Source organism: Hyposmocoma kahamanoa, unplaced genomic scaffold (genome assembly GCF_003589595.1).
Source record: "Hyposmocoma kahamanoa isolate Upper Pololo Valley unplaced genomic scaffold, ASM358959v1 88, whole genome shotgun sequence".
In the NCBI taxonomy this organism is placed as follows: Eukaryota; Metazoa; Arthropoda; class Insecta; order Lepidoptera; family Cosmopterigidae; genus Hyposmocoma; species Hyposmocoma kahamanoa.
In genome coordinates, this window is record NW_020654466.1 from 6,874,972 (window position 1) to 6,901,117 (window position 26,146).

The 26,146-nt window shown below is 37.3% G+C and overlaps 3 protein-coding genes across 6 annotated transcripts; 2 read left to right on the top strand and 1 right to left on the bottom strand.

Moving 5' to 3' along the window:
- The first annotated feature begins 3,902 nt into the window (after positions 1-3,902).
- LOC113235582 (KRR1 small subunit processome component homolog) lies at positions 3,903-5,071 on the top strand. Its single transcript, XM_026471332.1, has one exon. The coding sequence runs from the start codon at positions 3,983-3,985 to the stop codon at positions 5,015-5,017; it is 1,035 nt and encodes a 344-aa protein (XP_026327117.1). The 5' UTR covers positions 3,903-3,982; the 3' UTR covers positions 5,018-5,071.
- On the bottom strand, positions 5,057-8,201 carry LOC113235581 (serine--tRNA ligase, mitochondrial). Of its 2 annotated transcripts, none has more exons than XM_026471331.1 (4): positions 7,467-8,201; positions 6,077-6,264; positions 5,752-5,919; positions 5,057-5,387 (listed from the first exon to the last, which is right to left on the bottom strand). In XM_026471331.1, the coding sequence occupies exons 1-4, from the start codon at positions 8,070-8,072 to the stop codon at positions 5,072-5,074; spliced, it is 1,278 nt and encodes a 425-aa protein (XP_026327116.1). In that variant the 5' UTR covers positions 8,073-8,201; the 3' UTR covers positions 5,057-5,071. The 2 variants fall into 2 exon arrangements, with proteins under 2 accessions (XP_026327116.1, XP_026327115.1); XM_026471330.1 differs by having other exon boundaries at positions 5,057-5,405.
- A 1,775-nt stretch (positions 8,202-9,976) lies between these two features.
- On the top strand, positions 9,977-24,522 carry LOC113235580 (DNA (cytosine-5)-methyltransferase 1-like). 3 transcript variants are annotated; one of them, XM_026471328.1, is made up of 9 exons: positions 9,981-10,102; positions 10,716-10,828; positions 18,121-18,727; positions 18,932-19,145; positions 19,226-19,290; positions 19,378-22,232; positions 22,305-22,485; positions 22,593-22,774; positions 24,341-24,522. In XM_026471328.1, exons 2-9 carry the CDS (start codon positions 10,808-10,810, stop codon positions 24,422-24,424), a joined length of 4,209 nt encoding a protein of 1,402 aa, XP_026327113.1. In that variant the 5' UTR covers positions 9,981-10,102; positions 10,716-10,807; the 3' UTR covers positions 24,425-24,522. The 3 variants fall into 3 exon arrangements, with proteins under 3 accessions (XP_026327114.1, XP_026327113.1, XP_026327112.1); XM_026471329.1 differs by having other exon boundaries at positions 9,977-10,102; positions 10,716-10,824; positions 19,226-22,232; XM_026471327.1 differs by having other exon boundaries at positions 19,226-22,232.
- The last annotated feature ends 1,624 nt before the right edge of the window (positions 24,523-26,146 follow it).

Consider the following 26,146-nt stretch of genomic DNA (forward strand, 5'->3'; position numbering starts at 1 on the left):
CTTTTGTAATCTGTCTAAAAACATCGTGTATGCGTTCCGAGCATATTGTTCGTTCGATTTTTTTCTAAGAATGTATCTTCTTGTTCTTTAAATAACGTAAGCCACACTAAACTTGGTGAATGAAGCTTCAATCAGTCGGGGGGATTACATCGTCTCGCCAAGTGACTCTGTCCCACATACCCAACATGAATACGTGAATAATAACATCAGGGGCCTTACCATGAACTCTAATTACGATTCAGGGGGTCTTCTCTCGATCTCCGTCCGACATCCGTTCGAAACAATTACTGTCAAATAAATAATATTCGACAAAATTAAATGACAAGTATCAAGTAAAAAACTTCATTCTCGTGTTGCGAAATGGCGTCTTTTCATTTGGTCAAGTATTGCTTATTTGGCAGTAATTGTTTCGGATGAAGATCGAGAGTAGACCCCCAGTTTAGGACCCAAAATGAATCGTTGTGAGACAGCGCTACATGAAGTGCATATCACCATCCCGCTTTTTTGTCGTTACGAACTGATACTGATCTGTAATAAGAGTTCATGGTAAGACCACAGTTCATTGCATTTAATTCGTTTATGCGCTTTTCACAGCAATTAGTTCTAAAGTACAAAAGATGAATTAGGTTAAAACAGATTTTAAGTGTCGCCATTAATTCATTTTTAACTCGTTGTCGTTGACACATAAAAGCCATCTTGTCAAATCGTGATCGTTCAGTATTGCGTTGTACGGAACGGCTTTTGTCGCCTGAAAGTACTATACAGGATTCGAGATTTTATAAATTTAGACTTAAGGGTCCTATTGGTCTATTGCATCCTTGCAATAGTTCTATCGAAACTAAATTTCTGTATCACTGTGTACCTGTATTACAAAAAAAACCTAGAAATTAATTCAGCGTGTGCAAAATGCTTAAGTGCAACGTATTGTTTCAGAATAATCCCACGCGCCCATGTCACGCCTTATCTAAATTCTTTAAAGCTCCTCAATATGAGTGAGCGACAAAAATTATATACTGCGACTCTGTTATTCGGAACCATAAAAAACCAAGTACCAACTCATCTGTACAAAAACCTGGAATGGTGTTCAAATAGACAATCAGAACTTTTAGGCGATTATCACACTACACCGCGCCGCACTGAATCGCGCGCGGTGGCGGTGCCGCAGATCTGCGTCAATTAAAGTACTCGCTTCGCAGTTGATAGCCATAGTGATTGTATATGTAGCCGAGATCCATCTTTGACAAGAATGGTTAATATTATAGAACACATTCAGGACGCTGCAGTTATATGTATATTGGTTTTTGTTTACTCAAATAAAAAGACCCCGAAGATATTAGATACATCCCTTTTTACGAACCAGATCGATAAATGGATAATTTCAACTTCATTACAAAAATTGAAGATAATATGAAGATGACTTTGGTCGATTTTCAATAGCAAACAAATTTATCGACATCGGGCGCGGTAAGACAGCACGCGCCGCGGAGAAGCGTTGTCAGTGTGTTCGACGGCGCGTGTTTTCCATACAAACTGAGGTACTTCAGTACAACGTTAAAAAACGCAGGTCCGCGCTCCGTCGCGGGGCGCGCTGCAGTGTGATAATCTCCTTAGAGCATGCGTCCCACCGCTCATTATTTCTACCCATAAAACGGCTGCTTTCTGTGTCTGTTTCAAATACAACACATCCAAAATATGGAATGACATACCACCGCCTATAAGAAATCTTAAATCAATTCACTCTTAAATTCGCACTTAAAAAAAATTCTACAGAATATTTTGACGCGTGTCTCACTGATATAAAATATAAATATCAAAAGTTCACAAATCAATCTCCTTTACACTACCCGCCTACAAAATATTTTCCCTGCCATAAATACTTTGTTTCATAGTTATATAAAAACCAGACATACACTCCACTCACTTAAGCCCTGCGCAGACGGCACACTTTTTGTGCGATCGAGTCTGCGGCGCACAAAAAGTCTGCATGGCGCGCAAAAAGTCGGTCGCGGATTTTTCACAGACTCAACGCACACGACGCACATCTTCGCTCATTTTGTCGGCAGAGCTGTAGGGACGTAGACGCTATGGAAATCGTGCAGAGATCGCGAAGTGAAGAAGAGATCAAACATGTCCAAACAGGAGCGGAATAAACATTACAGCACACTTCTTCCCACATTTTTCTTTTTAAATGTCTATCATGATATTCTGCCTTAGAAGTATCATAAATTGCTGGTCTGTTTTGTATTTCTTGAATTAACATAGTTACATCGACCTCTGGCGCCATGATAATAGATCGCATGCATTACGTCCACCCCCAGCAAATGCAGATTGCCGACTAAAGTGTGCGCCGTCTGCGTTAGCGCGCGTTGAAGCAAACGTTCAATGTTTTTCACACACTTTTTGTGCGGAGCGGCGCGGTGCGGTCTGCCCGAATTACACGGATTTTTTGTGCGCCGGACTTTTTGCGCGTCGTGTGCGTTACTGCATATAATTGCATAGGTTCTATTTTCACAGACTAAAAAGTGCGTCACGGATAGTCTGTCGTCTGCGCAGGGCCTTATTACAAACCTACACACACAAAAACTCCCCTCTAATGCCGCGTTCTCACATTCGTCCGATAGGCGATGCGAATAGCGATGCGATGCACGATACGCATGTGTAAACGGTCACTTCGCTATTATAAAGTTAGGCACGATAGTGTCGCGAAGTTATGCCGCGTTTTCACATTACTGCGATAGGCGATGCGAATAGCGATGCGATGCACGATATAAGGTGGGTTACTTTTCTCTGAAATAGAAGTAAACTTGAAAAAAAATCCATGACATGATTACTTACTACATATTTTTGAACACAACACAAAGTAGGTACTTGGTTTTGGAATATCTAATATTATATATTTATTATGTACATTATTATGTATATTATATATTTCTAATATTATTATATATATTACATATATCCGAAAATTAACAAACGTTTACATTTCATTGCACGCGAGACGTACTTATATACAATGCTATAAAAATATTTACATTATCTTCAGTGTCTATAGTGCGTTCGCAGCCATACACTGATCACAAGAAATTTTTCATGGCGATATACGAACCATATAGGTCATATACATCTTCCACCCCCATACCCGAAATTATAGATTGTTTTTTTCTTACGAACATACGCACGAAAATTTGCCATGAACTTTTTCGCTTTGAATTCATTGACTGGTAATTTTATAATATTAATACGGTTCCATGCATCGTTAACTTTGTGTTTAATTTTGTGGTTTGGATGTTTTGGGTTTCAAATGAGTTCTTCGGTTGCATACATATGGTTCTAGAAAATACAAGACCCACGCACTACTCCAATCCATTTTGTACCTACGTATTATCGCTAGCAGCTTATTTATATATAAAGTACGCTGTGGTTTATCTGAAGCGGGACGAATAAAGAAATGGCAGGCTTTTGAAGTTACAACTACAGTCTTTACAAACACTATTAATTTTATTTTCAGTATATTATGAAGAAAAAACGAAAAAAGAAATAGCGATGAAGAAAGTTAGAACTATATTCCTTAACAGAAACCAAATTACAAAAGATTTTGTCCTGAAAATTCCACTAATTACGAATTCAAAGTTTTTGTTCAAAGTGATAGAAGATAATGTGATCTATGTGAAAATGAAAACATAAATACCTATTGACTACCGCCGCTTAAAAGACTATGTTAAAAACCGAATAAGTGAACTAAGTTATTTAAGAGAAATAGAAAACAATCTATTAGAACTACAATGGAATATTTTTACTGAGCATCCGATAATTAAACGAAGACATGACTCAAAGGACTTGTATCCAAGCCAAAATTATTAATAAAAAAAAAAAGGACAGTGTATTTTTGTAAATGTCAATCCCGAACATGATGTGTGATGCGCGTTTTAATATCGCTTTGTGATTTTTGCTGTGGTTAACACACACACACTGAACACTAAAGATGCAGAGTCAGGATTCTGAAGACGAAAAACTGGAAACCGGCCCCGCCGAAAATGCATGGGCTATGAAGATACCGAAATTTACACCAGAAGATAACCCTCATGGTTTACACGAAGAGAGCAAATTCGCTACTCTATTCCCAAAATATCGCGAACAATACCTCAAGGAATGCTGGCCCCTCGTGCAAAAAGTACTTAAAGAACATTATATCGTCGCCGAATTGGATTTGATAGAAGGAAGTCTGATTGTCAAAACTACAAGAAAAACATGGGATCCATATATTATCATCAAAGCCAGAGACATGATGAAGTTACTTTCCAGAAGCGTCCCATTCGAACAAGCTGTTAGAGTCCTGGAAGATGAAATAGGCTGTGATATAATAAAAATAAATTCATTTGTGAGTAAAAAAGAAACATTTTTAAAAAGACGACAGCGCTTGATAGGCCCTAATGGCGTTACATTAAAATCCATTGAATTGCTCACTGAATGTTACGTGTTGGTTCAAGGTAACACTGTCTCTGCTGTGGGCCCATATAAGGGCTTAGTGCAAGTGAGACGTATTGTTGAAGACACAATGAAAAATATACATCCCATGTACAACATAAAGAGTTTGATGATTAAAAGAGAATTAATGAAAGATCCCAAGCTGAAAAATGAAAGTTGGGATAGATTTTTGCCTAAGTTTAAAAGTAAGAATGTTCCAAGGAAACAACCTAAAAAGAAAGTCAAGCAGAAGTCCTATACACCATTCCCGCCACCACAACCTGAGAGTAAAATTGACAGAGAATTGGCGACAGGTGAGTATTTCCTCAAAGATGAGCAAAAGAGAGCAAAACATCGCCATGAGAAGGAAGAAAAACAGGCCAACACTAAGCGTGCTAAGAATGTACTGAGACAGAAAGATTATCTGCCTCCAGAAGAAAAAGTGGCTGAAGCCCCATCAATTTCAGATGCAAGTGTAGATTTAGGCCAATTTAAAGCTAAGATTAAAAAATTTTCTAAACAACATAAAGGGTTGAAGAAGAGTAAGGAATAATATTTTCAATTTCTGACTTTTATAATAAATACATAAAACATTCAATTGTTGCTTTCACTTCTTTATTTTTGACAATTTTAAATCAGGCACTGATGAGTTTTTGCTCATAAATTTCTTTCTGTTCATAAAAGGTTGCAATGCTTTAGGAATGGATATTTTTCCTTTAGGGTCTTGATGTGTTTCTAAAAGTGCTATTAACATTCTGGGGACCGCGCATGCTGTACCGTTGAGTGTGTGGACATACTTAGTAGCATTATTATGAGTGTACTTGATGTGAAGCCTCCTGGACTGGTAGTCTGTGCAGTTACTGCAGCTAGAAATCTCTCCAAAGTTTCTCCGACCTGGCATCCATGCTTCAATGTCGTATTTTCTACATAAGAACAAAATACTTTTTTAATTTATATTTTGCTGTCCTTTATAAATAATATAGTAAATGTTTTGGTTACCCAAAGTAACCAAAACACTTGTGTTATGGAAGTCGGAAAAAATTACAGTATCACAACCTCCCACATCTAAGTAATATAAAAAAGTTTTTCTACATTGACCCAGCTGGGAATTGAGCCCGGGACCTGGCGACACCATGAAAACTGGTGTGTAAGCCACTAAACAACTGCGGTCATCATTTGTCATGAATGTCCTTTCTTTCTACTTATGACTTGACTTCTTCTGAACAAATAAATACTACAACATAATTAAACCTATAATTGCAATTAAATTTATTGTATCAAAATTACCTGTAAGCAGGAGCACCAAGTTCATGAGGTGGCATATCCAAGACACGCATATGAATGCCTAGTGGTGTGAATAATTCCTCTTCCGTTTCGCGTAAGTATTCAAGCATCTCCTCTGATTGATCAGGAGTGGTCACAGCAAACATTTCCACTTTTGTGAATTGGTGGACTCTGTATGTAAAATAATAATAATTTAATAAGTAAAATATGCATTTCCTTAACAATAAAATAATGTTACCTACTTATGGGTAAGAAAACAGAACAGGAATGTGATAAAAACAAATACTTAAAAGTAAAATAATATTATTCAAAAAAATGTACCATGTACCTATAAATACCTCTCTCCTCCAATACACTTGATGTTTCTGCTCGGTAGCATCTACTGACTGCGGTAAGCTTGAGTGGTAAAAGTGATTTGGCATGTAAGGTGTTCATAAGAAGCCCTGCTAATGACATTTCAGCTGTGCCTGATAGGTACAAGTCCGGTCCGTGGTGAAGTGGGTCTAAGGAATAAATCTAAAAAAAAATGATCAAAACTCGACAAAAATTTGAAATTAGTTTTTTTTATTATTATGGTGTTTTCTTACTTATCAAGTTACCAAAAAGCATCAAGGTGCTTATTACGGATACCAAAATTATCAAATTTTGTCTAACTTTTCTAAATATGCATTCAAAAATATCATCTTTCCATAATACATTCAAACTTATACAATATCCTAGCAACTCAGAGTTTTGTATATGGGGCTAATCAGATTAGTCATTTTGAAGTACTGAGCAAGTTTACAGTCCGTCTGTAGTGAGCTTTATAATGATGTTCTTGTTCAAGCATAATGGGTACAGGGCATTCTCGTGACGTCACAGATATAATAATATATATTTTTTAAACATGTACTGGGTTAAAATTTTATTATGATATTAAACAAGGTAGATAATAATCTTAAGTTGTTTATACAATGTGTTCTAAATTGTTAAGCAACAAATAATAAAGTAGCTGATTAATTATTAAGGAAACAGAATGAATTCAGTTGATGATTGTACATACTTGTGATAATTTTATGAAATTCAATAATAAAACTCCAGATAATACATTCTTTGATGGACTGTACATATTTTGTATACAATATTTTTGGGAACTTTGCAAATGTAATTCTTAACTTGTTATGTTTTTCTTACACATGTCACACATTTCTTAACACCTAATGGTAGAACCTCACACCCAGAGCCTTTAGGGGCACATCCCATTCGAGAGCACCAATTTGTAAAGTACTTTCATTATCTGATTGTTTAAGATCATCATTATATTAAACATCCTAAGACTAGGCAGTGTAATTAAAAACTTTAGGCCATAGCCCTATGTTGCTTGAGACTTCACACATTTTCCAAGGGTTATGTAAAGTTCTTCAACATGCAGGTTCTATCACAATATTCTTCTTCACTGTTCATTAACAGTTGAATATTGCTGTAATTTGGAGCCTTCTTTTCAATTGAAGATTCTCAGTGGATGAACATTAGGTGCTCTTATATGCATCTACTGTATGTGTTATGATAAGCAACTAACAATTTGTCCATCCAAAACAAAACATCACCAAGCATTTCATTCAAACATACCCTACCACTCAAATAATCACTGTTGAATGCTTTGCCAAGCCTAGTAAAGGCTAGCTTTGAAAGAAAAAAGTTTTTTATAAATATTGTTTCATGTGTTCTGAGGCACATACCTGTGTACGGTCTCTATTCACAGTCATTCCGCAGCTTTCTAAAATACTGCTGGGCAGTATATCAGGTACTGACACTAACTCGAAACCTTTATTCAGCAATGCTGATACACTATATTTTATTAAAGCTTCTTCCAATTCTGCCAGTTCACCTAGAAAATAGTAGCTCTTATGTCCACAAGTCTGTCCTAGTTTATCTGTACGCATAAGATTCAAGCGACGAGTTATCTCACTAAATTCTAGTGGTGTGTGGGAACCATAATCCCTCTTGTCGTTTAATTCATGTACTAACCGTGGTTCCTCCTCATAATCTCTCACAGAAGGGTGTGTTTTATTAGGTAAACTGCTAAGTTCTTTATAGAATCTCCTTTTCATAATGTCGTATTTTGAATCCGTCACCGAAGTTTGTTTATAAATATTATACATTTCTAAGACCTTTTGCAAGTCACCAATACCTTTACGTCTGGCTATGTTTTGTTTAATTTCTTCCGAATTCTGTTCATTACAGTAATAATCTACATCAATATCTGGAAACGATACCGCAGAATATAACCTCACACGCTTGAATTTAATAATATTACGAGCTCTCGCCGCCACGTTAGAAAGCATTTCGTAAACGTATTTTATAAACGTTGTGTAGATAACAAGTAATTATTAATGTAATAATATAATTTGCATTAAAAACATAAAAAAACTTTCGTCTTTTTTTTTCCTTTCCTTGCGGAAAGGCAAGCAGGGTGCGCAAAGGTCTTTAAACCATGCAGCCTATAGTTTCGTTATCGCCATGTCAAATCAATTTTTGAAAATCTATTTCGTGACCATGGATGCAAGTATTTTAGTAGTTTTAATTGAAGTAGAGAGACAGAGAGAGACATACATAATGTTTGTTTCAATTATAAAATGGAAGTATACAGGTGACTTTTTATCAGAAGCCACTCAGGCCAATTTTTTCTGCCTATCAAGTATCATTCAAAGATTTCATTTTTATTTTATTTAAAAAAAATTGGTTGGTTATTTTCATAATAAAATTATTTGTTAAATAATAATCGATAATGTTTGGTTACCTAGTCAATACAACACGTTAGTCAGGCGAATGAATGGAAATACACCACCCCGCTTTACTCGGGGAGAGAATCCCGCACGGTGAATTGCATTCGTTTCCAGTCGCTAGTGCAAGTTCGTCTCGAACAGACTTCACAATCGCGCGTCCTCTCTCTGTACGTCGGTCTCAAGCACAGAACAGAAAGTACAGCAGAAGTGGTTAGCGATGAGACGAGTTGTATTTGTTTCAACTGGAGTTACTCGAGTTGACTTGACTGCTAACTCGAGTCAACTCGATTCGGTGTTTGACAGAGCAACCGCGAGTCGCGAGTAAAGTCGAACCGACGATTCACCGAGTTGGACACGATCGGTCGGCCGACCGCGGCAAGAGCGTCACCGAACCGACCGAGCTTGCTCGAGTTCACAAAGTATAGCTCGACTTGACTCCTTGTGGGAGTAATTCAAGTTAAATAACTCTACTCGCCCATCGCTCGCGACTCGAGCGTGCTCTGGAGGTCACCGACGCGCTGTATGAATGAAGTATTCGGGTCGGCGGCGGGCGGAGCGGGTCAACCGAATTAGCTCGAGTTCATGAAAAAGTAACTCCAGTTGACTCGTTATAGGAGTAACTCGAGTTAACCGAGTTAAATAACTCGACTCGCCCATCGCTAGAAGTGGTTAGTTAGCCTCACACGCGTGCCAACCATAGGTCTCGTATTAGGGTCGTATTCCAGAATTCTACTCAATGCTCAAGTCAGGATCTGCGTATGATTTTCAGCAGTGGAAATCGTACCGTTAACATCGACTCTCTGTACCCTACCACGCAAATACGATTTAAGAAGGTCGAGATCACGTCCCGCCACACCATAATGCCGAAGTTTCCTGGCCAGTGTATCATTTCACTGGCTACATTTCTTAACCCTTTTTTTCCTTTTCGAGGAAACTCTAAATTCTTGTCTTAGAAAAGCAGTGATAATCAAAACACCCTCGCGCACTGTACTCATGGTAGAAACGGCAAAAACTCGAAATACGATTTTTGCTTTCAAGTTCTGTTTATACGGAGACGTTCAATATTGAAAGGCGAGGTGATTATCGCTCACGTGGAAGGGCGATAATCGCGTATGTTTAGACAAGGAAAGTTTTTTATATTCTTTCGATAATCGTATCTTCGAGACGAGAAACTCTCTCCATCTAAATGGGCCTTAAGATTATTGCACTGCGAAATTGTTGTTGTAATAATGACCACCTCTCTAACGAACACAGACAGACAATTGTTTTTTTTTACCTATAGTGGCTGAAACTCTAACCGCGAAAAGCCAAGAAACAAGAAAAAAAAGTATGAACGTTTTCCCGCCTTTTGCTGTGTGACGTGCGATAGGTTAGTTTTATTTTGTTTGATTTATCTGAATATTACATGAAATTGTCCATTATGATATAAAGGCAAGTGATATTATATATATTAAAATGCCTGCTTCGGTGAAAAAGGGTGTAATTTTGAGTAGTAATTGGTGCAAAGAATCTACATCTGAGGACATTGCGTGTTTGTCAGAAAAATCTTCCATTTCTGGCAAATTTATACCAAAATCACCAGCTACAAGGTAAACGTTGTTAATTTGTACATTATTAAATTAAGTTATATGATAGAAATTTGGAAACATGTTAATAACAATTGATTAATATTACTTGTATACTCTTACCTGAATATTAAGATAATTCAATATTGACTATTTTTGGAAATAAATCTATTTTTTTTAATTTAAATTGTTTCTTCAGGCAAACTAACATTTTGGGTTCATTACAAGTCACATGGTCACAGTCATGTGTGAATCAGTCAGCTATAACTATGTAACCTTTAAAGCGCATAAACATTATTGATTTGTTTGAAAAAACAATTTAGTTAAAAAAATTTTTTTCAATTCTAATGTATTTATTTGCATATTTGACGATCTGACTGCTTGCACACCGGTCTCGAGTTCGATCCCCAGCTGGGTCAGTGTAGAAAACTTTTTTGTAATGCCATTTTGCAATATGCGATCATTCCATGTCAAGTAGAAAAACTAACTTTTCTATATTGTCTCGGGTCTGGATGTTCTGATTTTCATAATACAAACGCTTTAACTTCTTTTGGATCAGAGCAATATATGTGATGTATCTAATATTTATTTAATTTATTTATATTGTATAACAGATTCTATTACTCCTTAATTGCAGAGCTACCCGTCGCAGCCTTCGAAATGCAGACAGTAATCAGTTAAAAATTAGCACCTTGTTTACATTAAAAAGGAGTAGAAGTTCAGAAGGAAATGAAGAACTTAAAACTGTTGGTAACTGCTAGAGTAATGTATTTATAAATACACATGATGGCAGATATTGCAGATCACTATGAGATCCCCAAAATAATAGAGTGTTTTCAAAAGTCTGACCGGTTATTTTCCTTTTTTATTTTAGATTAGAGATGCCACAAATATTTGGCTACTATTTAGTATTCGGCCTATTCGGCCACTTTGTTAATATTTGGTATTGAATGAAATGAATGAATGAATGAATGAATGAATGAATGAATGAAATATTCTTTATTGCACATAAAAATTACAATTAAAATCCAGTACAATAGCTTAAGTATAACAGTAGTGGTAATTCAATGTGCAACAGGCGGCCTTATTGCTATGTAGCAATTTCTTCCAATATTTAATTTTCTTCCAATTTCTTCTAATAAGTATTTGGTATTCGGCGGAATACTACGACTATTCGGTCGAATACTGAATATCAAAGAATGGAAAAAAGTAGATATTGTTTAAAATTGCTTTCATACTTAAAATATTTATTACTTATTACTTAATATTTATTACTTATTTAATACTTAAAAAAGTGGCAGGCAATTTTTTCAGCATTGGTTGGTAACCAATGATTGCCCTTTTCCTTATTAACAATTCCTGCTTCTGAAAATAGCCCCTCACTATAAATACTACTGCCAGAAGATAGATAAATCTTAGCTTTTTTTTTTTTTTTAGTTTATTCATAACAAAAAGAAAAATATTAACATTATTCTTTTCACTAGGTAAGAAACCTTATGGTTTAACGGCCTAGTGAAGAGTTGACAAGCTAGGTACTTAAAAAATTACACTGTATATCTATGTTACGTGCCATTCAAAAGTGACGCCCCACCTAGATAGTGTCTCTTAAGAATGGCTTTACACTTCTTGACATTATCCTCCAGGTCGACCAGTACAGTGGCTGGAAGGTCGTTCAACACTTTCGGCAGCATGAAATCTGGCTTACGCATTCCGTAAACGTTGTTGTACCCCGGCAATAAATACTTCGGCAAATATGATATGTCGCGCAGATTTCCCAAACGCGTTCTCTCACGCAAACTATGCTTATAATTATTGTATTCTTGACAAACGAATAGCATTTGTGTCTTATTAAAAACATTTATAACTTGACAATGCTGAAACAATTTGTTGTAATCATCTTTAAATTTTATTTTTATATTATAAGGAACAATTAATTTAAGCAGAGATAACTGCAGATTATAAATGTGATCTTAATAAGTCGGATAAGTGCGTCCATAACTACACAAACCATAATCTATAATAGAATCAGCAAGAGACACATACAGCATCCTAAGCAATTTATAAGGAAGTTTGTATTTCAATATGGACATTTTGGCAATAAGAGCTCTTAATTTTTTGCATACATGATCCACTTGCAGTCTCCAGTTCATGTTTTTATCTATAATCAATCCCAAGTAAGTATGCTGATGAACCACCTCTAAGGCACTGCAGGTGCTCACACAATTTACGAAACTCCCGTCATGTAAGCATACGTGTGTGTGTGTTATGATAGTCGGTATTGACAGAGATTTGACATATGGAGAATGTATATGCAACATTTTCGTTTTGTCCGAATTAATAACGAGCCCTACATCGTGAGCCCACTTGCATAGTTGGTCATAATTATGCTGTAGTATTTTTTGCGCCTCGATAATGCATTTGTGTGAAGAAATCAAGCAAGTGTCGTCTGCAAATTGGTAAAACGAGACATCTGTAAAAATGTTGCACATATCATTGACAAAAATCAAGTATTCGGTCGGACCCAAAATTGAGCCTTGTGCCGTGCCTTCCTCAGTCAAAATTTCCTCACTTAACACCCCTGCAATGTTAACACATGTACGTCGGTTGCTGTGATAGTTTTTAAACCAGTTTAAAAGTGGACCTTGTATACCATTTTGCTCTAATTTAGAATAAAGCGTTTTAAAATTTAAAGTTTCGAATGCCTTACTAAAATCAATAAAGACTACAAGAACATGCTGCCGATCATTCAAGTATTCATTGATTTCATTAGTAAATCGAGATAATAATTGAGACGTACTTCGGTTACTTTGGAATCCATATTGCTTATCGCTGATAATATTATGCACGTTTAAAAACTTATTTATTCCGTTGCCAATATACCTCTCGACTATTTTATCGATAGAAGGTAATATTGTTATAGGCCTATAATTGTTTAAATCCCTATGGGAACCTCTCTTGTAAATGGGCCTTATTAATCCAACCTTCAAATCATCGGGATACAACGACGTCTCAAGACAACTATTAATTAAGTGTGTTAATAACGGGGTAATGTCAGAAATTACATACTTCAAATGAGCAGTCTGTTATTATCAATATTTTTTTTTATTATCAATATTATCAATTCCGGGACTTTTATTAACATTCAAATGTTTTACAATAGAGAAGACATTATAGCAACTGGCTTTTTTCAGACGTATGGTAAGATCCGGTTTTCGTATACATATAAGAATGCTCGTCCATTAAAAGCCTATCACACTGTAAACATATCTTTTTTACATTATTTTTAAATTCTTTTGCAAAATTATTTACTAATATCTTGGGTGAAATCGGAAAATATTTTAATATAATATTATCTATTTATTTTACTACTTTACCACATAAAGTGTTTATAATTTCCCAAACTTTTTTTGGTTACGGAAATTTTTACATAATTCATTTTTAATATAGTTATTTTTGGAGCTATTTATAAAGCTGTTCGTTTTATTCCTATATTTATTATACAATAATCGGTTCGCACTATTACTTTCGTCTCTTTTCCAAATACTATGTAACTCGTCTCTTTTTTGTATCATATATAATATTCTCTCGTTTAACCATTTACAATTTTGTCTTTTACCTAACTTAATGTGTGTAGTGTACTTATTATTATTATAAATCTGCTCAAATTTATTTGTAATAAAATCCATAATATCGTTAGGATTCGAATATTTGAAACCTTCATTCCAGTTTACCAAATTTTAATTCAGTACAAACTTTTTTATGATCAAGTCTGAGAATAGCCTTAGATTGCTCAAGGTGACGCGTACAGTTATTTGTTATTATGGCACAACCGGTTATATAATGATCAGCCAACGAATTGATTATCACAGCTGTTTTAACTGTACAGTTTAAGCTACGTACAAAAATATGGTCGATACATGATCTTGTAATTAGGTTTGATCTATTTTCGACCCTCGTATATTGGCTTATACCACATTCTAGACCAACCTCACACAGTGAATTTAGGTATAATGATTTAGCTGCTGAATTCATTTTTAAATCTATGTTAATATCTCCTATTAAAACATAGTTCAACTTAGTTGACTGCTGACTTATTACCTGAGATAATTCCAGGGCGAAGTTGGTCCGATCAGTATCGGGGGGTCTATACACAGCACACAACACAATTTTTTGGTTAAACTTATTTTCAATAAGGCCTACAATACACTCAAAGTTTTTTGTGCGCACTGAGTGTCTTGTAAATCGAACACTTTTATGTATGTAAACAATCACACCACCGCCACTTCTATTTTTTCTCAACTCCGTATACATTTCATAGTCAGGCAGCTCGAAAAAGGATTTACATTGATATTTAATATTTGTCTCCGAAATTACTATGACGTCAATAAGTCGTTTACTGCTTAGTACAATAAACTCCAGTTGGTCAAAGTTTTTTAACATTGATCTTATGTTAACGTGGAATATTAGCATTGCACTATTCTGTGGTGGAATATGTCTGGCAAAGTTTTCCCAGTTGTTGTATTTGTCCTCTTGAATGTCATTTAGTGTATTAGCCATTTATGAACAAAAATGTATACAAACGACATTTTACTAACAAGGAATTGTTCCTTATTCATTCGTTTTTGAATTCCGCAGACAGTCTAGAAATATCTTTTTCGGATCTCACTATGTATATCTTCTCTTTTTCCTCTTTACGTACCATTATGTTGCCTCGTTTGCACCAAACAAACTTGCAAAGCTCAGTGAATTTTAATTCCTGTTTAGTTTTCCAGAGCAGATAAGACGTGAATGGTGTTAAGGGTTCACGGAGGTAGATCTTGTTACTCTCCGCCATACCCATATATCCATGCCTCTGATGTCTTTGATCTTTGCGGCGTCAATCCATTGGTCACGGAACCCCTCTCGTAATGTTACGGTAATAGTAGACAGATTGTTTTTAACGCCTGTCCCGACTTTGGGTTTCCTTTTGCGATATGCATTTATAATTGAGTCGGGTTGAAGTTGTAGTTTATTGCAGATGGCATCAACAATTGACTTTGTGTTCTCTTTCTCGCTTTCTGTCACCCCACATACCTCAACAACATTAGACAGTTGTGATTGCTCAAGTTGATTGATTTTTTGTTCTAAGACCTCATTTTTGAGATCTAAGTTTTTACATTTATTTTGTAAATCATTACAATGGTGTTCAATCCGTTTATTTGAATTCTCGTACTCTTTAATTTTCTGTTCATAATCATCGACCTTGTCCGATAAGAATTGGAGGGTAGTTTACAATTCGTTACGAATAATCTCTCGAACCTCTCGACGAATGTCCGACAATATCTGTTGAGTGATTTTGTTTTGTGTAGAAGAGGGTATTTCTGTGGTTGTATTCTCCTCATCCTCTGAATCTGGCATGATGCAGGTCCGTTTCGGCGGTGAACTCCCGGCACAGGAACGGCATTTCCAATCGACACAATCCGTGGTATACAATGCATTCAACTGTTCCGCAGATATTGACGCACAGACACAGTGCAACCATTTTGAGCATTTATTACACTGAATCCCAGGGTTCTTTTTATTAATCAGTTTAGAACACTTATTGCACTTGACCATCGCTTCGTATTATTGTGTACGCGTCGTCACAACTACGCAAGCAGAGAAATACAAAAACACGTTCGTTCGATTTTGCACCGTGCGAGCTACTCTAATTTATTAATTATATTTAATATAATTTTATAAAAATTATATTTAAGCTAATTTTCGACATGTTTGGATACTGCTTTGTGTTTGCTGATCACCACTTGTAAGGATCTATCGTCCGAAGGATCTGCCGTCCGATCTAGACAAACAGTTTTCAAATAAAAACCAATCTCATGTGCAACAGAACTTTTCTCCACATCCTCATAATTTTGCATATTATTGTATTGTAGTGACTTCTTCAAAACAGGTCCAGACACTGTCATGTATTGATTTTAACTGCCTCCGTGGCCGAACGGTTACCATGCCGGGCTGCCACGCAGAGGTCTCAGGTTCGATTCCGGGGTGGGGAGAAATATTTGTATGGCCTACATTTATTTCTTTCGTGAGTTTGGGTGTAATTTGTGGTTGTCTATGTGTGTGTCCATGGCACCCGCGACACAGGGTTTCCCTGGTGTGGGGCTATGTTGGGTGTGTGCGTTATTATTATTATTATCATTTTTCAACAAAAACACCCCACCCCCGTTACCTCCGCACGCAGCGCAATGAGACAGGTCGTAACAAGTCGCGTGTGAAATGCACAGATCTTACGCCGAACATTCGACAGCCGAATATTCGGCGCTTCGGCCGACAGCGTGAACGTGAGAGCGAACTATTCGTGGCATCTCTATTTTAGATCCAGTTTGAAAATAGAAAAAAATTGTGGAATGTCATTGCGTTAAGTAGTATGAAGTTGATTTTGCTTTCTTATAAATTTTGTAGACTTGATAATTCAAATCTACAAAATTAAATATTTTTTTTATTTATACAAGTTTGATTGAATCAATCATTGTTAAACAATCAATTTTTAAATCACCTGTTTCTGCCATATTACAAATCGAAAAAATTTCATTTTTTATTACGTTGATGCTTTTTTAATTGCTACTCTACATCTAATTCATATTTATTTAAATATAAACATTACTATTTTATATTTTCACTTTTGTTTTCCTCCTTGAAATCTGCAATCAGTCAACCAGACTTTAATCAGATGATGTGTTCCAGAAGGTTAAGGCCATTGCCTTATCTTCCCTTAATTGCACAGCACATCCACTCTTTTCAGTCTTCTAATTGTGTTTGGCAGCAACAGTATTTGGGGCAATGGGTTAGAATGAACTCCTAGTCGATGCCTGTAGTGAACTGTACAGAGCGCAGCGTTTAGCTTCTTCGAGAAAAGATTTTCACATTTGTTTTTTTTTTTGTTTATACTTGTTAACATAATGGAAAAGTTATAAAGTATTGAGTACTTATATTAACTTACATACAATTAGAAAAGGTATCGACAAGCATATGTACAACCTTACGAGCAGTAGGTATAGCGACAAAATTCTACTTCCCTGGGCATGTACTATCCCACATCTTTCGATCACAAAGCAGCATTGCTACACTTCTGTGTGCGATATTGAAAGGTTGAATGAAGGCCAGTGTCATCCCACACAATGTTATGATCCTATGTTGTACGTCTGTCAATGCGTTTGTGATAGTTTAGGATATGTATCGATATGTTAACCGTATCTATATATTGTTATATTATAACAAATAATATGTACATATTTAAAATACTAAGGATCCTTAACAGGTTATCTCTTCTTCGAACTGCCATTTTCTATCGAAAATCTCGAAGATACCTTATCTGCTGCAGGCAGCTCTATTCGCATAAAGGTCTCTTCGCATTCTGTTCGTCTTAAGAACTTTGTATTAATAAATGTCGTAACGTTACTATGCTTTCCATCCTTCATCCTTTTTGTAATAGAATTAGGTAAACTTGTTATCTTTTACTTAAGTTAATGATAATTCAATTGATGCAGGAGATGAATGCTAGTGATCACCAGCTCCACAATTATCCACATATATTCGGAAAAAGAACCAAAACTTTTTTCAAACATCCGCATCTACAGATTTTATCGATGAAAAATTCGCATCCGCGTCCGCATCTTCAGATGTGGACATGACCCACATCTGTGGCATGCTTGATCCTTAGCACAGCTGTAACCACTCTCCATTCCACCTGGATTATCATTTATTGGTTTGCCAGTTTATATGGCATACATAAAATTACTTCCCAAACTAGGCAAAAAGTTTAATAGGTGCATTGCGTATTCATCAACTGAAAATAATGCATACTTTAGCTAGTGTCATATATTTTATCTTATTTTCTAAATAGCAATTGTCAAAACAGAAATTAAATTTTTGATTGTTGGGTTGTTTTGTGTTAACATTAATGTCCATATTGAATGTGTATTGTGGTTTCAAAACTATCTAATAGATAATATTATGCAATAAATCCTGAATTCCTCAAAGAATCCCTTTATTTCTAATTACAGAAAAAGCAAAAGGTAGGTAATGCAACTGAAAGTATTGTTGATGAAAATAATCAAGTTCTTAAAGCAAGTGAACATGATGATGATTGTAAAGAAGAAAATGGGTCTAACAGTCATAAAAATGAACATAATGACATACATAGTAATTTCAAAGATGACAGTGCAAAAAAAATGGAAGAGACATTTAAAGAATCTGTGGACTTGATAGTGACAGAAGTTTACCAGAAGACGATCAATTTACTTATTGAAAGTAACACTGTTGGCAATTATCATAATGAAAAACATGACATGGACAGTGAAACCTCTGAAGAGGGTAACAATAGTACAAACACCAGCCCAAAAACAGATGAAAATCATGGAAACAGTACATCAGATAATTTAAGTCAGCATCAATTAAACCAGAATGAAAATGAGAACAATATACTTAAAAAAACAGAATCAGAAGATTTCAATTCCAATAATGTTAAAGCAAACGTTCCTGACAATGAACAATGTGATATTTGTGGGCAATTTGTGTATAATTCAGACATAATATATTACCAAGGACACCCACAAGATGCTGTAGAAGAATTCATTGCATTGACTAATGAGAAATTAGTTTTATCTGCGGGTAATAGTTTAATTTGTTGTCATTTATGTCATGTATATTTGTTTCGGGCTTTTCGGGCCCTTTAAAGGTCCCATGGTCACGGTTGACCGAAACGTTGGTTTGTTTGAAAAAACAAATATACGCAATTTCAATCCGGAAAAATAGTTTCATTTCTTATTAAAGATAAATTATTGATTTCATCTGTGTTGTCGGTATGATTTGCAGGTGACGAAGGTGACATTATGGAAAGACCTCAAACAAACATAACTAGCTTTTCAATTTTTGACCAACATGGTCACTTATGCCCTATAGATGGAGGTCTTATCGAGAACGATGTTCGCATCTACATGTCAGGGTATTTGAAATCAATTTGTGCAGATTCTCCTGAGATTGATGAGGAGTCTATACCTGTTAAAGATGTTGGTCCTATCATTGAGTGGTGAGTTTACATGACACATGCAGGACTTTTAAGTTTTTATAAACTTCATGGAAATTTTAATTTTCATTTGTGCTTATCAGGTTTATCCACGGTTTCGATGGCGGCGACAAAAACTGCATTACCCTTTCAACTGAATTTGGAGAATATAATCTAATGAAACCTAGTGTAGGGTACGCACCTCTTATGAACAATTTGTATGAGAAAATATGGTTAAGTAAAACTGTTGTAGAATATTTAGAAGAGTATCACTACCTGCAACCTACATATGAAGACTTGCTAGAAGTTGTTAGAGAAGGAACTATTCCAGACCTTGATGATAAGAAGATGAGTGAGGAAATGCTCCATAAACATGCACAATTTGTTTGTGACCAAGTAGTCAGCTTAGAAGCTGATGAAGATGACGATCCACTTATAACATTACCATGTATGCGGGAACTTATTAAACTAATGGGAATCAGATTTGGGAAACGTAGAGCACGCGCTAAGATTAACTATAAGAAAGTCGATAAAAAAGCTTGGACCAAAGCCACCACTACATCGTTAGTGAGAAAAACTTTTGAAAGTTTCTTCACTCATCAGTTGGATAAAACAAATCACGAGCTAGTATTAAGAAGAAAACGCTGTGGCATATGTGAAGCATGCCAATTACCAGACTGCGGCGAATGCAAAGCTTGTCGAGCTATGGCTAAATTCGGTGGACATGGGCGCACGAAAAAGGCTTGTGTTCGCCGATTCTGTCCCAACATGGCTGTGCAGCAGGCTAATGATTCAGAACCTGAAGATGACGATGAATATCAACAAGTAGTAGAAAAGAAAGTTCATGAAAAAGTGGATGATTCAGTCCCAGTAAAATTGATTGGAACCAACAGAAATATACAATGGCTTGGTGAGCCTATAAAAGCAGATGCCACAAAAGTTTACTACGGGAAAGTGAAACTTGATGGTACGGAATTCCAAAATGGAGATTATGTAATGGTAGAAACTTCGCAAGCGAACATTCCCGCGTTGGTGGCACGAATTGTATATATGTGGCAAGATACAGTCAATGCAAAAATGGAATATTTCCATGGAGAAGTATTTATAAGAGCCATAGATACTGTGTTAGGCGAAGTAGGAGACCCAAGAGAAGTATTTTTAGGAGATAAATGTTGTCACGCTGCTCCACTATCATCTATATTGCGCAAAGCGTATGTTGAAAAAAGAATAGTGCCCAAAGACTGGTTTAAACTTGGTGGCAAAGAAGTTAGTGGCGAAATTTTTGAAGACGACGGTAAAACCTACTTCTATAACAAATACTACGAAAGGTTTACTGCGCGCTTTGAAGATCTTCCCGAAGATCCCTTTTGTCCCAATGAGTTACGAAAACATAGATTCTGTCCTTCGTGCGAACGTAAAACGAAACGCGATGCTCAAAATATTCCAAAAGTATTAGGCAAGCTTGAGGTCAATTCTGATATTGTTACAGAAGCTAATAGAACAGAGTGGACTGTGGTGAAATGGCAAAATCATGAGTACAAGAAAGGACAAGGAGTTTTCCTGAAACCAGGAACATTCAAACTGAAGAATAGTCTGCTTAAGAACAACAATAACAGTACTAAAATAAAATTAGAAAAGGTGGATGAAAACATATATCCTGAATATTATCGTAAAAGCGACAATAACTTACGAGGTTCAAATATTGACACCGAAGAACCATTTTGTGTGGGATACATTGCTGCAGTTACTGCAAAGGGCGAAGGGCAACTTATAGCTCCCCAGGATATTTATTTAAAAGTGAATGTTTTGTATAGACCGGAAAACACTACAAGCAAATACCCTCAACATGAGGATCTCAATATTCTGTACTGGACTGATGAAATCAGAGAAGTACCTTTTTCTGCCGTCGTTGGAACTACACAGATCATTTACGAAAAGAATATCCCAGACCAAAATTCCATTCACGAGTGGCTAGAAAAAGATCCTACCAGGTTTTACTTTAGAATGGCTTTTGATAAAAGATCTGGTGAATTTGTTGATGTGCCACATCATGCCACTTGCATAGGACGTATAGATAAAGGTAAAGACAAAGGTAAAGGTAAGGGAAAATCCAGCAAGCCTCAGGAGGTCAATAACCCAAAAATTGAAGAGAAAAAAATAAAGCCACTGAGAACGTTAGACGTATTTGCTGGATGTGGTGGTTTGTCTGATGGACTACATCAAGCTGGTATAGCCGAATGTCGATGGGCCATTGAAAATTTGGAAGCTGCAGCTCACGCCTACTCTATAAATAATAAGGGTTGCACAGTTTTTAACGAAGACTGCAATGCATTATTGAGAGATGCTATGTCTGGAGCTACTCACAGCGCCGGTGGTTTACGCATACCCATGCAAGGAGAAGTTGAACTCCTTTGTGGTGGCCCACCTTGTCAAGGATTTTCTGGTATGAATAGGTTCAATTCCAGAGAATACTCAAATTTTAAAAATTCCTTAGTGGCATCATATCTTTCCTTTTGTGATTATTACCGCCCAAAGTATTTCATACTCGAGAATGTTCGCAACTTTGTTGCTTTCAAGAAGGGAATGGTTCTCAAGTTGACACTTAGAACGTTGTTGGATATGGGGTACCAGTGTACGTTCGGCATCTTGCAAGCGGGTAACTATGGGGTGCCACAAACGCGTAGGAGACTTATAATTTTAGCAGCAGCTCCTGGATACAAACTGCCATTCTATCCGGAGCCAACTAATGTGTTCAGCAGACGGGCATGCTCTTTGACCACTACAATAGACGGTAAAAGGTTCATGTCAAACATTCAATGGGACGAATCGGCACCTAGACGAACCTGTACTATACACGACGCCATGAGTGATCTGCCGGAAATAAGCAACGGGGCTAACAAGATCGAAATAGAGTACGGCTCCATGCCCGAAAGCCACTTCCAGCGAATGGTCAGAAGTAAAGACGAGACGGCTAAATTGCGAGATCACATTTGCAAAAACATGGCACCATTAATACAAGCTAGAATCTCAAGAATCCCGGCCACCGCCGGATCTGACTGGAGAGATTTGCCCAACATATCCGTTACTCTATCGGATGGAACCAAGTGTAAGGTGTGTAAGACAAGTCATTAGTGATGTAGCATTTATTGCGTATTAGATAACCAACAAGGCCATTTGTTATAGGTGTTGCAGTACCGTTACGACGACAAGAAGAACGGGCGGTCGTCAACCGGCGCATTGCGCGGCGTTTGCGCATGCGCAGCGGGCGCCCCGTGTCAATCGGCTGACAAGCAGGAGAACACGCTCATTCCTTGGTGCCTGCCACACACCGGTAACAGGCACAACAACTGGGCCGGCTTATATGGTAATTTAGTTTGCTTTCGGTAGTCACATTTGAACCTTCGAAGTCCCTAGAAGAAAGATAGCCGACCAATCAATGGACTGTGTTTGATTCCGGATACGGTGTGCCAGGGCGCGTGTCGTGGACGGGCTACTTCAGCACGACGGTGACGGATCCCGAGCCGATGGGCAAACAGGGCCGCGTGCTGCATCCGGCGCAGCACCGCGTCGTGTCGGTGCGCGAATGCGCGCGCTCGCAGGGCTTCAGAGACACCTACCTCTTCGCCGGCTCTGTGCAGGACAAGCACCGCCAGGTAACAAAAGTTTACAATATTTTTCTACTTCCACTTTGTTTGCGCGCGGTCTTTAAACAGAGCCAGGCATCTCTCTTGTGGTTGGGAGTAAAGAGTCCTGCGGGCCGATTCAGAACCTTACGATAACTCAGTTGTCGACCTATTTCTTTTCATTTTTATTCACAACACCCGAATCGAACGTCAAACTGTCGTATTCGAAATCGAACCGAAATAACGTCGCACTCGTACGATTACTCGAACTTCTCGACCGGCAAAGGCTACAAACATTATTCAGAACACAGTTATCGAATGAAAGTTACCGAACGTCCTATTTTTTTTATAAATGTTCACCATCTGGTTTTTAAAATTTGGTAAGTGAACTTGGAATGGCAATGTTCCAAAAACTTTTGTAAAATTTTATAGGAATACTTCATTGACTTACAATTATATGGACGTCGGGTCCGCGCTAAAAAGTGTCCGAACTTATAGGGCGTTAAAATCGTATACAGAGCGTCATTCACGCTTTAGTCTTCGTTTGTTCGACTGACAGCGAAGCAAGCAAAATTAGACAGTACTGCGATGACATTACAATTTAAATTCAACGTTTTAGCTTTTTCATTTTCCTTTACATGTCACTACGTTTAAATAGGTTGAATTGGGACATTTTTTTCGTGGTTTTTGTATTAGACCCGTCGTCCATTTATTTGTAACTCAATGGAATACTTCATCAATTTTATGGCGATGATTCATTTTCAATATTATTGATTAGTTCTACCATTTTAGAACTCAAAAGTAATTTGTCGGTGTTAAATAAGCGAATTTTTGGATCTTCCCAAAAATGAGCTTATTTAATAATAAATTATAAATAATTACTATTTGACCAAGGGATTAACACTTGTAAAAATAGTTTTTTTTTATAACATCAAGTGACGGGACGAACAAGTCGTGCGCGTGATGGTAAGCGACACGCCTGTCCATAACAGTTGCAGTGCCACTTAGAGCTTTAAGTTGCAAAGATCTGAGGGGCAGTACCACTGCGCCCGTCAACCTGACACGTAAGTTGACAAGTCCCATGTGCCTGTAATTTCACCAGCACCCTTACCCTTCAAAACCGGAACACAGTAACGCTGACATTACGGCTTGGCGGTAGACATAGGGAAGGCGGCAGTACTCTTTCACAAGGAGCTCTACTGCTACTAAGGGTACGGAGAACTATATTACACTAGTAAAGTTACTTAATACGAAATAGCAAATGCAGTCACAACTGTATTTCCTGTTTAGTAATTACGGGCCCTGATTTTAATTCAAATCATAGTATTCAAAAAATAGTAGCCCATCCGCAATACTGTACGCCTCGACTCGGAAAAGACGCAGTTCCCGATCGGGAGATGCAATCAAAATCAAGCTGACGGTGTGTTTAACAATATGACCACACCAAAGACTCGGAATCGATTTTGTTTTTTCTCCGCGCCATTGAAATGTGTTATTATGTGTTGACTCAACAAAATTGTTTTAACTTTTTACAATGAGACTAAACGGTTGAGCATATAAATGTATTTTTAAATTACATGCGTCTTCTGTTTTCAGATCGGGAATGCTGTACCACCACCACTAGGAGCAGCATTGGGCCGTGAAATAAAGAAAGCACTTGTAGACAGCTTAGTTTCTTGATATATTATATTCTTACTATTACATAATGGGCGTCAAAAATCATGTCCGTACACTATAATATTTTTACTATTCGTACCTTTAAGATAATGAAATCGTCAACTGTACGCATGAGTTTAATTATTACAACCCTGATCATATCCTTTAAATACATACTTGTTCTTAATATTAAGGATCTTTGAAAGGTTCTGGAACATTCTATTTGCTCGGAAGGTTCATTTTCAAAATCTATATACCTATAAAAGTATTACAATTCACTGGTGGAGGGGCGCACAGCAAAAACTATGTAATTAGTTCTTGAAACATGAAAACTTGAGGGTATGTTACTTTTATCTAGTAGGTAGGCGCTAGGCGTACTGAAAACGGATTTTTCGAAATTCGAGAGAGAGTATCGTATTTCATGAACATACGAAGACTAAACTTAGTATAACTATTTTATGCAAATGGTAAAAGACTAACTTTTTTATGGGGGTATTAAAATTTGTTTGGGAACTTTTTCAAAACAACCCCTAAAAACCCTTTTTCTATGGAAAATCTTATTCCAAACATTTTTGTAAACTTGAAAGTCCTTCAATGCAAACAACAAAGTCTCAAAATGACATTTTTATAAAACAACCTCTAACAGTGGGTGAATCAAAGTGTAGTTTGGTTTTTAACCCCTGCTCTGATTTGCGTCATACTTGGTTTAGACAGCATACCACAAAATAATAAAAGTACCTACTAGGTTACTTAGGTGGGTACGTATTTATAAGATTAATAATAGTAATAATATTAATACCTATATACGTATATGTACGTACCTGCCTGCGCGACGACCGTGCGGCGGCGTGATGTGAACGCGATGAAATTCGTGTCGAATAAACGCGCCTTAACTGGGCTCTTATGCTCTGGACATACAGAAGTGGCCGCGGAAGCGTTTCGGGCGCGGGAACTTTTGTAATTTACGAGTTTATATGAACCCTGCCGTGCAAACATATATGCCGCGCGGTTCAGTGTGGCAGGGTTCATATAAACTCGTACATTACAAAAATTCCCGCGGACCCGGAACGCTTCCGCGGCCGCCTCTATGTTTTTTTTTTTTTTTTTTTTTTTATCCCTGACAGGCAAATTACTCCACTCCACCTGATGTTAAGTGGAAAGTGGTATCCTAACGCGAAGGAACCTAGTGCAGCGATGGAATCCTCACTGCATTAGCCGCCTCCACCCTGCCTGCCTACAATATGCCTCTTCACGCCTCGTTTGAAGGACCCCATATCATAAGAGGGAGGGAAGACATGTGCCGGAAGGGAGTTCCATTTGTCAACCGTGCGGCAGAGAAAGGAGCCACCGAACCTTTTAGTACGCGATGGAATGCGGCAGGTAGTGAAACGGTGACTACGAAGGCCAGCACGCGTGCTTCTGAGCAGGAACGGGGAAGGGGGGATGAGGTTGAACAGCTCCTCAGAGCACTCACCATGGTACATGCGGTAAAAGGCGCTAAGCGATGCATCACATCTCTACGCAGTTGCAGAGGTTCAAGGCGTGATGAGACCTCTTCGTCGCCTATAATTCTAGTAGCACGACGCTGTAATTTATCCAAGGCATCGAGTAGGTACTTGGCGGAGCCGTCCCACAAGTGCGAACAATACTCAACGCAAGACCGGACCTGTGTTTTGTACAGCAGGCATAACTGGTCCGGCGTGAAAAAACGTCGCACCTTGTTCAGGACTCCGAGTTTCCGTGAGG